General features: G+C 65.1%; 2 protein-coding genes across 2 annotated transcripts; one reads left to right on the top strand and one right to left on the bottom strand.

Annotated features, from left to right (window-relative positions):
- Positions 1-1,718: 1,718 nt before the first annotated feature.
- Positions 1,719-4,588, bottom strand: PRELID1 (PRELI domain containing 1). Its single transcript, XM_075009430.1, has 5 exons — positions 4,399-4,588; positions 3,369-3,594; positions 3,123-3,236; positions 2,911-2,989; positions 1,719-2,015 (listed from the first exon to the last, which is right to left on the bottom strand). Exons 1-5 carry the CDS (start codon positions 4,488-4,490, stop codon positions 1,876-1,878), a joined length of 651 nt encoding a protein of 216 aa, XP_074865531.1. The 5' UTR covers positions 4,491-4,588; the 3' UTR covers positions 1,719-1,875.
- Positions 4,589-4,678: 90 nt separating this feature from the next.
- Positions 4,679-9,781, top strand: RAB24 (RAB24, member RAS oncogene family). The gene is made up of 8 exons (XM_075009431.1): positions 4,679-4,912; positions 5,923-5,991; positions 6,251-6,329; positions 6,773-6,840; positions 7,329-7,428; positions 7,955-8,005; positions 8,458-8,520; positions 9,416-9,781. Exons 1-8 carry the CDS (start codon positions 4,796-4,798, stop codon positions 9,478-9,480), a joined length of 612 nt encoding a protein of 203 aa, XP_074865532.1. The 5' UTR covers positions 4,679-4,795; the 3' UTR covers positions 9,481-9,781.
- The last annotated feature ends 1,771 nt before the right edge of the window (positions 9,782-11,552 follow it).

Here is an 11,552-nt window from a genome sequence, read left to right as displayed (position 1 = left end):
ACAGGGCCACCCTGCCCCCCGTTTGCTGACCGGCTGTGAGGCAACACGGTCGAGGGAGCCAGCGCCCAGCGCACTGGGCCAAGGCCCCTGTGCTGCTTGCAGTGCTAAGGCAACAGCGTGTTCCAGAGGCTCTCGGCCCTTTCAGCTGCTATGTGGGGGAACCTGCTTATTCACAGCTGTCCCCCACCCAGGGTGTGCATGAGCCACGCCCCCACTGGTGAGTGACAGGCCAGAGGGAACCAAGCAGCCTGTGGTGCAGCGAGGGGCAAGCCCCGGCCACCCGCCTGGGGCCCGGTCTGTCCAGGATGTGAGCTCTGGGGCAGGACGGGAGCAGGGGGAGTAGAGCAGGTGATGGGGGTCAGGCTCCCCGCCCCCCCACCAGGGAGTAGCCACACACACAGGCTGGGCCAGGGACGCAGGACTGGCCCCAAAGTGCTCATGGCCTCCTCCTGCCTTGGCTGCCCCACACGTGTGGGCACTCCGAGCCCAGGCCCTGCCACTGGAAGTGGGACTCCCAGTAGCGCCCCCCTGCCCCCAGGCAGCGCACACAGGGCCCAGCCAGAGAGCTGCTCGGCGCACCCAGGCAGGCTTTGCCCTAGTGGGAGACCATGGAGTGGGGCAGGCTACTAAAAGGCCCCACTCAAAGAGGGGGGACCCACTAACAAAACATGGCCCCAAATGAATCTGGGGGACAACTACCAAGAGAACAGGGAGGGGAGTGGGGGTCAAAGGTTCAAAACAAGGCAGCCAGAGGGGGATGGGCGGGCAGGCTTTGCAGGAGAGCAGCAGGCTCCAGGCAGGGAGGCAGCTCCCCACGCCCAGCAGCAAAGGCCGTGTCTGAGGGCTCAGCCAATCTGCCCGGGGAAGCTAGAGGCCACGGGACTGAGGGCTGGGAGCAGCTGCCCTCCGCTGGGCTCACACCGGCCCTGCCCCAGGGCCCTGGCACAGAGACCCCAGCCACCACCGCAGCTGTATCCCGGTAACACCGCCCCACCATGGCTGCCAGTACAGCCGCACCTGCCTCCCACAGGAAAGGTTCTCTGCCACCCCACCCCAATCCACAGCCGCTTCTGTGCACCTGAGGCTGCAGAGGGGCCGGGCCAGGATCGGGCAAAGCCTACCTGGCTCAGCATGGCCAGCTGGGCCTCAGGAGCTTTGGCAGCAGTGCCGGGGGCTGCCTTCTCCCGCCCCACAGCAGAGCCAGCAGCTCACCCCAGCTCCCAATCAGGGCAGGCGCCCTGCACCGTTGTTGCAGTGCCTCCAGCAGCAACACTCCTGACGGGCGCTGCCAGGCCTACGCGGCGCATGGCATCCATCCTTCAGACAAACCCCAGGCTGAGGCCTCCCAGGGGTGCGCCAGGGCAGGGCAGGGCAGGGAGCCCTGTGCCAGGCACCCTGCTCTGCTGCTGGGGCAACTGCTACCGCACGCGGGGGGAAGGAGACAGCCCAGCTCTCCCTGCCAGTGGGGAACAGGGCAGCCCCTGCTCTGCAAGCTGCGTGGCGAGGGCCTGTCCAGCAGAAGGGCCGCAGGAGAGCACCTGCCTTTGGAATCTGCAGCCCCAGCAAAGCAGCAACCCAAGAATGAGCTACTGGGCACGGGCTCCAGCCAGGACCCAGGGCTGTGCCCCGCTGGCATCAGCCCCACGCTGGCCAGGCGCACCCCTTTCACGACCACTGCTGAAACTTATCTGAGCACTGGCAGCCCAGCCCAGCGCAGCCCAGCCCTGGGGGCAGTAGATTCTTTAATGATAATTACACCTTGGAAAGGGCTGAGCTGCAGCCGATTGTCAGACCCGTGGTTTGGATTAAAAAATATAAACTCTAGAGGCTCCTGTCCACTGAGGGGCGCAGAGGGGAGCTGCCCAGTGCTGCTCCTCACACATACTGCTGCTTCTTCTTGGGGGCTGCCTTGCTGGCCAGGTCCTTGGCTTTCTCGGTGGCGGCTAAGGCCGTCTCCTTGGCCTTCTCAGTGGCTTCCTTCGCTGTCTCCACCAAGGTCTTGGAGGGAGCTTCTCCTACAACAACAAGTGTAAGCAGCAGGCTGCTCCCCAGCAGCCCAAGATCTCAGAAGGCTGCAGCACTGCCCAAGCACCCGTAGCCCTGAGAACATGAGTTCTTGCCTCTCCGGTACAGGCTGACAAGCAGCTCCCGCCTGCTTGGGACTGGAGCCAGTGCCCCTGCACAGAAGGTATGTACGGACCCAAGTTCCTTACAAACTCCAATCGCGCCTGTTCAGAGCCCCCTCCGAAGCCTCAGCTGCTGCAGCGGGAAGGAGCCAGGGACCAGGCCAGGCCCCCATTAGCCTGTTGATCTCAGCTTAGTGGGTGCAGCACATTCTCACGCTGACCCTGTCGGACCCTCTCTCACACCCTGAGCAGAGGCAGCCTTTCGCCTGCACTCCCCACATGCTGCTGCAGGCCAGCAGAGAGCTCCAAACTGCAGGGTGCACCTTGGCAGGTGGCATACGGCTGGGGCCAGGCCAGCTCCTACAAGGGGTGGGGAGGGAGCACCACCCAGCTCTGCTCCTGGCCCCAGCTCCGGCTCCAGCCTGGGCCTTCTTCCTTCAGTTCACATCCCAGCAGGGAGGCATAGGCAGGAGCAAGGGGGAAGGAGGGGCGTGAAAAGAAAAGCCTGGGGACCACCGCACTCGGAAGGCAGAGGGTAAATCCAAGTCTGTAAGAGCTCTTAACCACTCAGCTTCACAGGCTGTGGACTCCAGGACCCCTGGCCATGGCTGGGGCTTTCCGCGTGGCTGAAGGAAGCTTGGTGCCCACGTTAAAGGGGAGGGCAGCTGCAATCCAGCAGTAACTGCAGGACTGTGACATCCCCTTTGGAGAAGGACATTGCCAGCCTTGGTCCCATCGGCTGCTCATGCAGACCCTGCCCATCCCCAGCAGCCAAGGCACTCACCTTGCATTTTAGCTAGCACGTATTCAAAACCCTTGGTGCTCTTGGTCACGTTGCTCTTGAACCTGGCCAGGCCGAACTCCTGCAACAAGAGAGACCAGAGCTGCAAGCCTTGACCTAGGAGCCAGGCAGCTGGTGACTTCCTCAGGAGCCTTCTGAGACCAGTGGTCTGCCTCATGGGCTGCAAACTAAGCACTGATCATGCACCCACTCACCTGGACTGCTCGGGAGACACCAAACAGACTGGAGGAGACCCAGGCTTCCCGTCGGACTTCAGTCCAGCTGCTGTTCTCTGGATTCACACAATAGACACAGCGCTCCTCCACCACCTGCAAGGAGGACAGCACCATCAGCCCAGCTCTGCCGCCGCCCACACGCCCTGCACCCAGACTCAGGGGAGCAGGGGGCCTGGGCTTCCGAGGCAGCAGACGTTCTGGTCCCATTTGCTGCTCGCTGCTCACCATAAGACGTGCATGATTAACGTTCCAGGTGTACGTGGTCATGGTTCGGTTCTGTGGGTCCACAATGGAATCTTCCAGGATGTACACGGAGTGGGTGACGTTGGCAGGAAAGAAGCGCTCGGCCCACCGGGGCATTCTGTTGGTCTTGGTCAGGAGCCTCCTGGAGAGCAGCTTCTGGTCTGCCGTCACCTCCCGGTGCACAATGTCCTCTGTCAGGACATGCTTGCTGCACGAGAAGGCAAGAGGAGGAGGGTGGATGGGGGGCCAGCACCCAACCACGCAGCCAGAGCAGTCTCTGCTGGCTGCTGCTAGTCTCTGAGGGTAAGGAGAGCTGGGCTTCCGTCTCTGTGCTCAGCAGGAGCGGCTGCCTGAAGCGGCTCTGGCAGACCACCCTTTGAAATGAGCCGAGGATCCCATAGGCTCAGGAAGGGGCTCCCGGTGGTGTGCGCGTGGGGCAGATCCGAGCAGGTCAGGTCCGAGGGGTGTTCGGGGCAGGATCAGGTCCGGAGGGCTGTTAGTCGGGGGGTTGGGACAGGGTAGCTCCGGGGGGTTGTGGGGTTGGGAGATCCCGGGGCAGCTGCTGGTGGGGATCCCCGGGCAGGGTCGGGTTGGGGGTGGGAAGACTGAGGACGGGGTCCTGGACAGTGGGTGTGGGGCGGGGTCCCGGTCAGAGAGTGGGTGGACTGCGGGCAGGGTCCCAGATGGGGGGGGGGGGGCCGGGGGCGGAGCAGGGCGGGGTCCCGGACAGGGGGTGCGGGGCGGGGTCCCGGACGGGGGGTCCTGGCGGGGGGGGGTCGTCCCAGACAGGGGGGGGGGTCCAGGGCCGGGGCAGGGGGGGGTCCCAGACGGGGGGGGGGGTCCAGGGCCGGGGGGGTCCCGGACAGGGGGTGCGGGGCGGGGTCCCGGACGGGGGGGGGTCCAGGGCCGGGGCGGGGGGGGGGTCCCAGACGGGGGGGGGGGGGGTCCAGGGCCGGGGCAGGGGGCGGGGTCCCGGACGGGGGGTCCCGGGGGCGGGGGCGGCGCCGCTCACCTGTAGGGGTTCGGGTAGCGCTGCCAGAAGGCGGCGAACACTTGGTCCCAGGGCCCCTTGAGGACGCCCCAGCTCGCGCAGTACTTCCCCATCGGCCCCTCACCCGCGCCGCGCCGCCGCCGCCGCCGCCATGCGGGACAGGGGACGAGGCAGCGACTTCCGGGGGCGCGCGGCAATGGCTTCCGCCTCCTGCCCCACGCGCACTTCCGGTCCGGCCCGGCCCCGCCCCGCCCCGCCCCGCGTGTTTCCGGCCCGCGCAGCCCCGCAGAGTCGGGCGCGCGCCCAGGTGAGCCGGGGGCGGGGTTGGGGCGGGGTTTCCGCTCGCGGGCCCCGCCCCCCGCTCAGCGCCCTGTGCCCGCTGCAGGTGCGGCCGCCCCGCCCGCCCGCCCGGCGCAGGATGAGCGGCCCGCGCGTGGACGCCAAGGTGGTGCTGCTGGGCAAGGAGGGCGCGGGCAAGACCAGCCTGGTGGAGCGCTCCGTGCGCGGCCGCTTCCGGCCCGGGCCCTACCAGAACGTGAGCCGGGCCGCCCCCGGGGTCCCCTCCCCAGCCCCCCGCGAGCCGCCCCCCGGGGTCCCCTCCGCGAGCCGCCCCCCGGGGTCCCCTCCCCAGCCCCCCGGGATCGCCCCCTACCCGCCAGCCCCCCGGGGTCCCCTCCCCAGCCCCCCGCGAGCCGCCCCCCGGGGTCCCCTCCGCGAGCCGCCCCCCGGGGTCCCCTCCCCAGCCCCCCGCCAGCCCCCTGGGATCGCCCCCTACCCGCCAGCCCCCCGGGGTCCCCTCCCCAGCCCCCCGCGAGACGCCCCCCGGGGTCCCCCCCGCGAGCCGCCCCCCGGGGTCCCCTCCCCAGCCCCCCGGGATCGCCCCCTACCCGCCAGCCCCCCGGGGTCCCCTCCCCAGCCCCCCGCGAGCCGCCCCCCGGGGTCCCCTCCCCAGCCCCCCGCCAGCCCCCTGGGATCGCCCCCTACCCGCCAGCCCCCCGGGGTCCCCTCCCCAGCCCCCCGCGAGCCGCCCCCCGGGGTCCCCTCCCCAGCCCCCCGCCAGCCCCCCGGGGTCCCCCCCGCGAGCCACCCCCCGCCAGCCCCCCGGGATCGCCCCCTACCCGCCAGCCCCCCAGGGTCCCCTCCCCAGCCCCCTACCCGCCAGCCCCCCTGGGGTCCCCCCGGGATCGTCCCCCGCCTGCCAGCCCCCCCGCCCGCCGCCCAGAATTCCCCTGCTCTCCGCCAGCCTCCCCCCGCCCCCAGAACTCCCACGGCCTCCCCTACACTTGTCTTGGGGCCCCTGCCCCACACCTTCCCTGCACTGGCTGGGCCTCCCCTATGCTCCCTCGAGGCCTTGGCTCTGCCCCCTGTCCCCGCAGGTGCCCTGTCCCTTCCCCGCTCCTTCTGCCCGTCCTGGCGGCTGCTGGGCATTTAACTGCCACCCGGTGCCCGCAGCTGGGGTGGGGAGTTGATTTCTAGACCTGCCGGGTCCGTGGCTTGGCGAGCGGCTGGGAGCTGCTGTGCTCGTCTCCTCTGTTCCTCTTGCAGACCATCGGGGCTGCGTTTGTGGCCAAAGTGGTGTCAGTTGGGGGCCGGACAGTAACCTTGGGGATCTGGGTGAGTTTGTCCCGAACGGCCTCATGCCCTTACAGGAGCCGGCGGGTGCTTGAGCACTGGCTGGGCTTTCCCCACTGGGAACTGCAGTGGAAAAGGGGCCCTGGTAGCCAGCGGCTTCCCCTGGGCTCGCTGAGTGAGCCAGGGTGCACTTCCCTGCTCCTGGCACTGTGGCTTGGCCAGGAGGCACAACGTGCTGTAGTGTGTCTGCGCGCTCCCTCCCAGGGCGTGGAAAGACATGGCCTTTCTGTCCTCGCCCTAGGACACAGCTGGGTCGGAGCGCTATGAGGCCATGAGTCGGATATACTACCGAGGGGCTAGAGCAGCCATCGTGTGTTATGGTAAGCAGGCCTGCCTGTCCCTAGCATGTAGCAAAGCACCTCTGTGGCCCTCCCCTGGAGAGTGCTCAAACTTGCCTGCAGGTGCGCAGAGCGGCTGGCCAGCCACATGCTGAGGCAGCCTCCTCTGTAGGAAAAGGGGCGGTGACCCCCAGCCCTTCTGAGCAGAGGAGCAGCAACCCCAGCCAACATGCTGCTCGTTCACCTGCCTGGTTCTTGAATCCTGGCAGGGAGTGGTTATTCAGTGCTAAGCCAAACCCAAGAGGGGCTCACGTACCTGGGGCAGACAGGGATTGGCTCTCTCCCACTGGCCCAGCCCGCATCTGCAGGACTGCGAGGTTCTCCAGCGCTGCCGGAGTTGTGCTCAACATTAGCTGAACAACTCCTTCGCTATGCATCTATTGGTGCTGCACGTCACGGCAGCCCCTCACTTCCCCATCTCACAGACCTCACCGACAGCAGCAGTTTTCAGCGAGCCAAGTTCTGGGTGAAGGAGCTGCAGAACTTTGAGGAGGTGAGTCACTGCTCTGTCCCAGTCAGGGGCCCTAGGCAGGGAAGGAGCAGGTGGTTCTGGAGCTGCTATATGGAGGGAGTTAGTTCATGCTGCCCACCTGGAGATTCTGCTTGGGGCCCATGGCTGGAGGGATTGTCCTTCCTATTTGGAGGTGTTTCCAGATGCGGCCAGGGCAGCCCCATATGCACTCAGCCTAGCTTGCCAGCCCAGCCCCACCTACTGTAAGGGTTGCTCGCCCACCCCCCGTCCTTCTGCTAGCAGGGAGCAGGTGTGTCCACCACAGGCCAGGGTCTGAGACTTGCTGCATGTAGGTGCTGGGCTGCAGCGGTGTCAGCACCAGGGGGAAAAGTCTGTGCCTGCCCGTGTGTGGCGGAGGGGATGGTGATGTCCTGGAGAGTGGCGGGGGGAAGAGGGGAGGACCCCATGGCTGCCCGTTAAGTTGTTGTTTCTGAGAAGCATCTGCAGCCAGCTGCCTCTGCTTGCTCCAGAACTGCCGGATCTACCTGTGTGGCACCAAGAGCGACCTGCTGGAGGAGGACCGGAAGAAGCGGGGCGTTGACTTCCACGATGTGCAGGACTATGCAGAGGGTAGGTCCTGGCAGTTCCTCTGGGTACGCGGCTATACCACAGGGTAGCCCTGGTGCCCTGCAGGGCTGCTCATGCTCATCTGCATGCTGAGGGGCTGGGAGAGAGCTGGACACCCTGGGCCTATCCTGCTCTGCTCTCACCTTCATTTGATGTCAGGCAGCTGCAGCCATTGGAGTGGTTGGCTGCCTGGCCCTTTGGCCCTGCCCCTACCCCCAGTGTTCGTCTGCAGAGCTGAAGCCCGGGGAGCTGACAGGGAAGGACATGGCTTGTTGGGGCTTTGGCTTCCTGCAGCCGGGGAGCGGTAAGCACCATGTGAGTGCTGGGCCGGTTGTAGCAGAAGCTGCTCTATGCAGAGTCTGTGGCCCTGCCTGGCAGAAGCAGCTCTGTGGTGTTCTGGGTGCAGCCAGCATATTCTGCCCGCAGGATAGCCCATGCGGTAGGGGGGGGAAGAGGGCGCCCTGCCCCTACCCCCACCCCCATGCAGATGGCACAGGCGGCTGCTGGCACTAACCCCTTTGCGTTTCAGAGATTAAGGCTGAGCTCTTTGAAACCTCCAGTAAGACAGGCCAGAACGTGGGTGAGTGACCCCCGGGAGCAATGGTGGAGGATGGCCAAACAGGCCAGGGGCTTGCCCCTCAGGCATGCTCAGGAGCTGGCTTCTGGCAGGCTCCGGGGCAGGGGCAGCCAAGCATCTGCTGACCAGGAGTGGGGGAGGATTTTCCAAAATTGCGTGTCTGTCCTGTTGGGGTAGCGCAGGGAGGGGGCTGGGCTAGCCAGGCTGCCTGGCAGCATTACAGGCGAAGGCGGGTGTGGGTCACACCTGGCCCCTGCCCCTCTGGCACCTCTGTGGCACAGCAGATTCGGCCCCCCTGCGCCAGCACAGGGTGGTGACTGGTTTATCAAGTGACGGTCCCTGCAGGGGCCTGTCTGCCTCATTCCGGGGAATCCGTTCCCGGGCGGGCGAGGGGCCCAGCCCTGCTGCAGCCTGTGGGCAAAATGCAGATGCTGAATCTCCCCTTCCTGCCCCAGAGGAGCTGTTTCAGAAGGTGGCAGAGGACTACGTCCAGCTCACGGCCTTCCAGCTGATGACAGGTGAGTGGCAGGGCCCTGCCCTGAGTCATCACCTGAGTCAGGGGCAGTGCAAACCATTTCCACTGGCTCTCCAGCCGCCTGAGGGGAACAGTCGCATTTCCTGGAGCGAATGTGGCACTTCCCCTTCGTTACTGCTTCTCCCTCAGCCAGAGGCCAGGGCTGCCTGCAGGCTGTGTGCTTGGGTGGATGCTCAGAGTCTGGTGTTTCCCGGGGATTAGCAGAGCTGGTTGTGTGTGTCTGGGGGTGGTGCCCATCTGTTGGCGCACACAAATTTATTCCGCACATGGAGAAATCTGCATGTGCCTGGAAGAGATTCCAGGGGAGCTTGGCCAGGCTACTACCTGCCAGTCAGGGAAGTATTGGCTCAGGCTGGACATTTTCTGGGCTTCTGCTGTGCATGGAGTGAGCTCCTGGCTGCTGCTGGATGCCCTGGTCCCTGTGGGATCTCACTGGGTAAGGAGCCATTCTCAGGGCTATAGCAGACTCCCTGGTGCACCACGCTTCTCTGAGGGCCGATATTGGAAGCAGCCCGGTTGACGTTGAATGCTCAGCCTTATTTCCCATCTGGCTAGCTGCCAGCCATGCTGCTAGGAGTAGCCCTCTGCCTCTATCGCAGCAGGGACTGAGGTCCCCACGGGCTGCTCAGGCCGGGCCCTCGTGCACACTAGAGCACACCTGTGCAAGCTGGGTGCTGGGAGGGATGGCTCACCCAGGGGCCCAGGCCGGGGAGCTCGGGTGCCTGATGGGCACTGGTGCTGCAGGGGGAGCTGGTAGCGAGACGGCCCTTTCCAGCTGCCAACGCGAAGGGCTCTGCAGGAATCGTTCCTGAGCTGCAGGGCCTGTAATGGGGCCTGCCCGGCAGGAGAGGCAGCTGCCCCATGTGCTCTCTTTGCAGAGGAGGAAGGTGTGGACCTTGGCCAGAAGAGCAGCACCTACTTCTACAGCTGTTGCCACCACTGAGTGCGCCTCTTGCTGCTGCAGCAGTGGTGGCCTGCCCCGGCTCCTGCCTGCTGTGTGCACGCTGTAGGGAGTGGCTGGCAGCAGGGGGCTTGGATGCCCCCAGGGCTTGGCAAGCGGACTTGGGGTGCACACCAGGAGCCTCTGTGCCAGAGGCCTGCCCAGTCGGTACCTGGCAGCTCAGCTGGGACGGCGCTGGGGCCAGTCTGTTCCAGGGCCTGGGGTGCCTGATTCTTTGTAGGTTCTTTCTGTGGCTTCTATTAAGTTATACACCTGTAAATAAAGTGCATTGTGGTCCATGTGGCTGGAGCGTGGCAGGGCTGAGTTCTTGGCTGGGGCTGCAGGACTGCCGGAGGCCAAGGCAGGGTGTGATGGGGAATGCAGGGAGGTGTCTCTTCAGCAGCAGGAGGAGGGGAAGCTGTGCCCTGTGCACGCCCACGTTCTTGCCACCTCCAGCTCCCTGCAGCCCGTGGGGAGGAAGAACCAGCCCTGGCTCACTCAGGCTGGTATTCGCTCCTGTGTCCGTGCAGTGCAGCAATAACCTCCGGCGCCCCAGCTGCGCACTGCTGCAGGGCTGTGTGAACAGAGGGGGCTGGCAGCCAGGCTCACCCCCCTGCACTGGCACTGAACACTTCCTGCCCAGCGCACTCCTGCCATGGGGGGGCTAAGCGGAGAGCAGGTGGGAAGCTGGCCCTGCAGCTGAGCTGAGGCAGACAGGGCCCTGCCAGGGGAATTGGCTGTCACTTTCCCAGGGGTTCAGTGCACTGCCAAACTCAAGTTCAGATCTCTGGGCCTAAGCACAGGTCACCTAATGTCCCCCTAGCGCTGCCTGTGCCTAGTACCCTGACAATGCACATGCGGGGCCCTTTGCCATGCCTGCAACTGGAGAGCAGCACCAAAGCCTGTGATGGGTCCTCACAAGGCCCCCTGCCTAGTTCCAGGCAGCAAGCTGGGTGGTTGCAGTGGCCCATGCTCACAGCAGGGCATGCAGCCAGCACCTCTGCACGGGTCGGCAGCCTGGGGAGGGCCAGTCTGCCCACAGATGGTGCTGCAGCGGGCTGGAGCTCAGGTTGCTGGCTTGTCAGACACACAAACAGCTGCAGGAACTTTCGGCCAAGACCCTGCAGTAGCAGCAGTGAGTGCTGGTGCACAAGGCCCCACAGGAGGCCAGGCTCCTTCCCCAGTGGTGGTGCAGTGCTGGGGTGGGGATTTCTCAGCATCTCACTTTGCAGCTGGGCCTGAGGGAGCCTCTGGAGAGCTGGCGGTCAGACCTAGCTCTAGCTATCACACCTGCTGCCGCCAGCCCAGCCCCGGGGAAGGCCTGCAGAGGCAGCAGGACAGATGGCATGGACACAAGCCCAGTGGCGTCAGCTCCAGCCGGGGATCCCAGAGGGCCATGAACCTCCCAGTTTCTAGGCTTCAAAGCACTAGCTGAGAAAACACCTTCAGGTGCTGGCACTTCCGTGACTCAGCCTTCCACCATAGTACTGCATGAACTCTGGGAGGCAGAGCCCTGGCTGCTGGGTACTACAGAAACAAGGGTGCTGGAAGGAGCCCCCCCTGGGGGAACAAACCTTGGCTCAGCAGTGCTCCAGCATGGGGCCTGCCCATGTCTTCCTGGCACCAGCATCTGCCAGCAGATCAGACCTCTCTGGCTGAAACTCGGAGGGAAATGTTCTCCACTCCCTGAGCGTGTGCCTGCCACGCGATCACGGCCCAGCCAGCCCGCAGAACCTTGAGCTGCTTGTGCAGCAGCACTGCACCCAGGCAGCAGACAAAACACACACTGGGACGTCAGGAGTAAAGTTAAACTTTACTTTACAGTAATTGTTTTCTTTTTGTCTCTATACAAAGAATTACAGTACATGTTCTGGGAGCACCTGGCGAAGGCGGCCCTCTGTTCACTAGCATTTCTCACACAGCCGCCAGCCTGAGGGGAGCACGTGAAATTACCCAGTGGTCCAAGACCCTCCCCTTCTCCTGCGTCTCGGCCTCATGTTCTCTGCACCGGGGCGGGGGGGGGGGGTGTTGCGTAACCCTGTACCTTAGAGGATAGTTCCCAAACTCCCATGTTC

This window comes from Carettochelys insculpta, chromosome 15, assembly GCF_033958435.1.
Source record: "Carettochelys insculpta isolate YL-2023 chromosome 15, ASM3395843v1, whole genome shotgun sequence".
NCBI lineage: Eukaryota > Metazoa > Chordata > Testudines > Carettochelyidae > Carettochelys > Carettochelys insculpta.
Note: the sequence above shows the minus strand (reverse complement) of the source record. Positions and strands in the feature narration are given on the sequence as shown.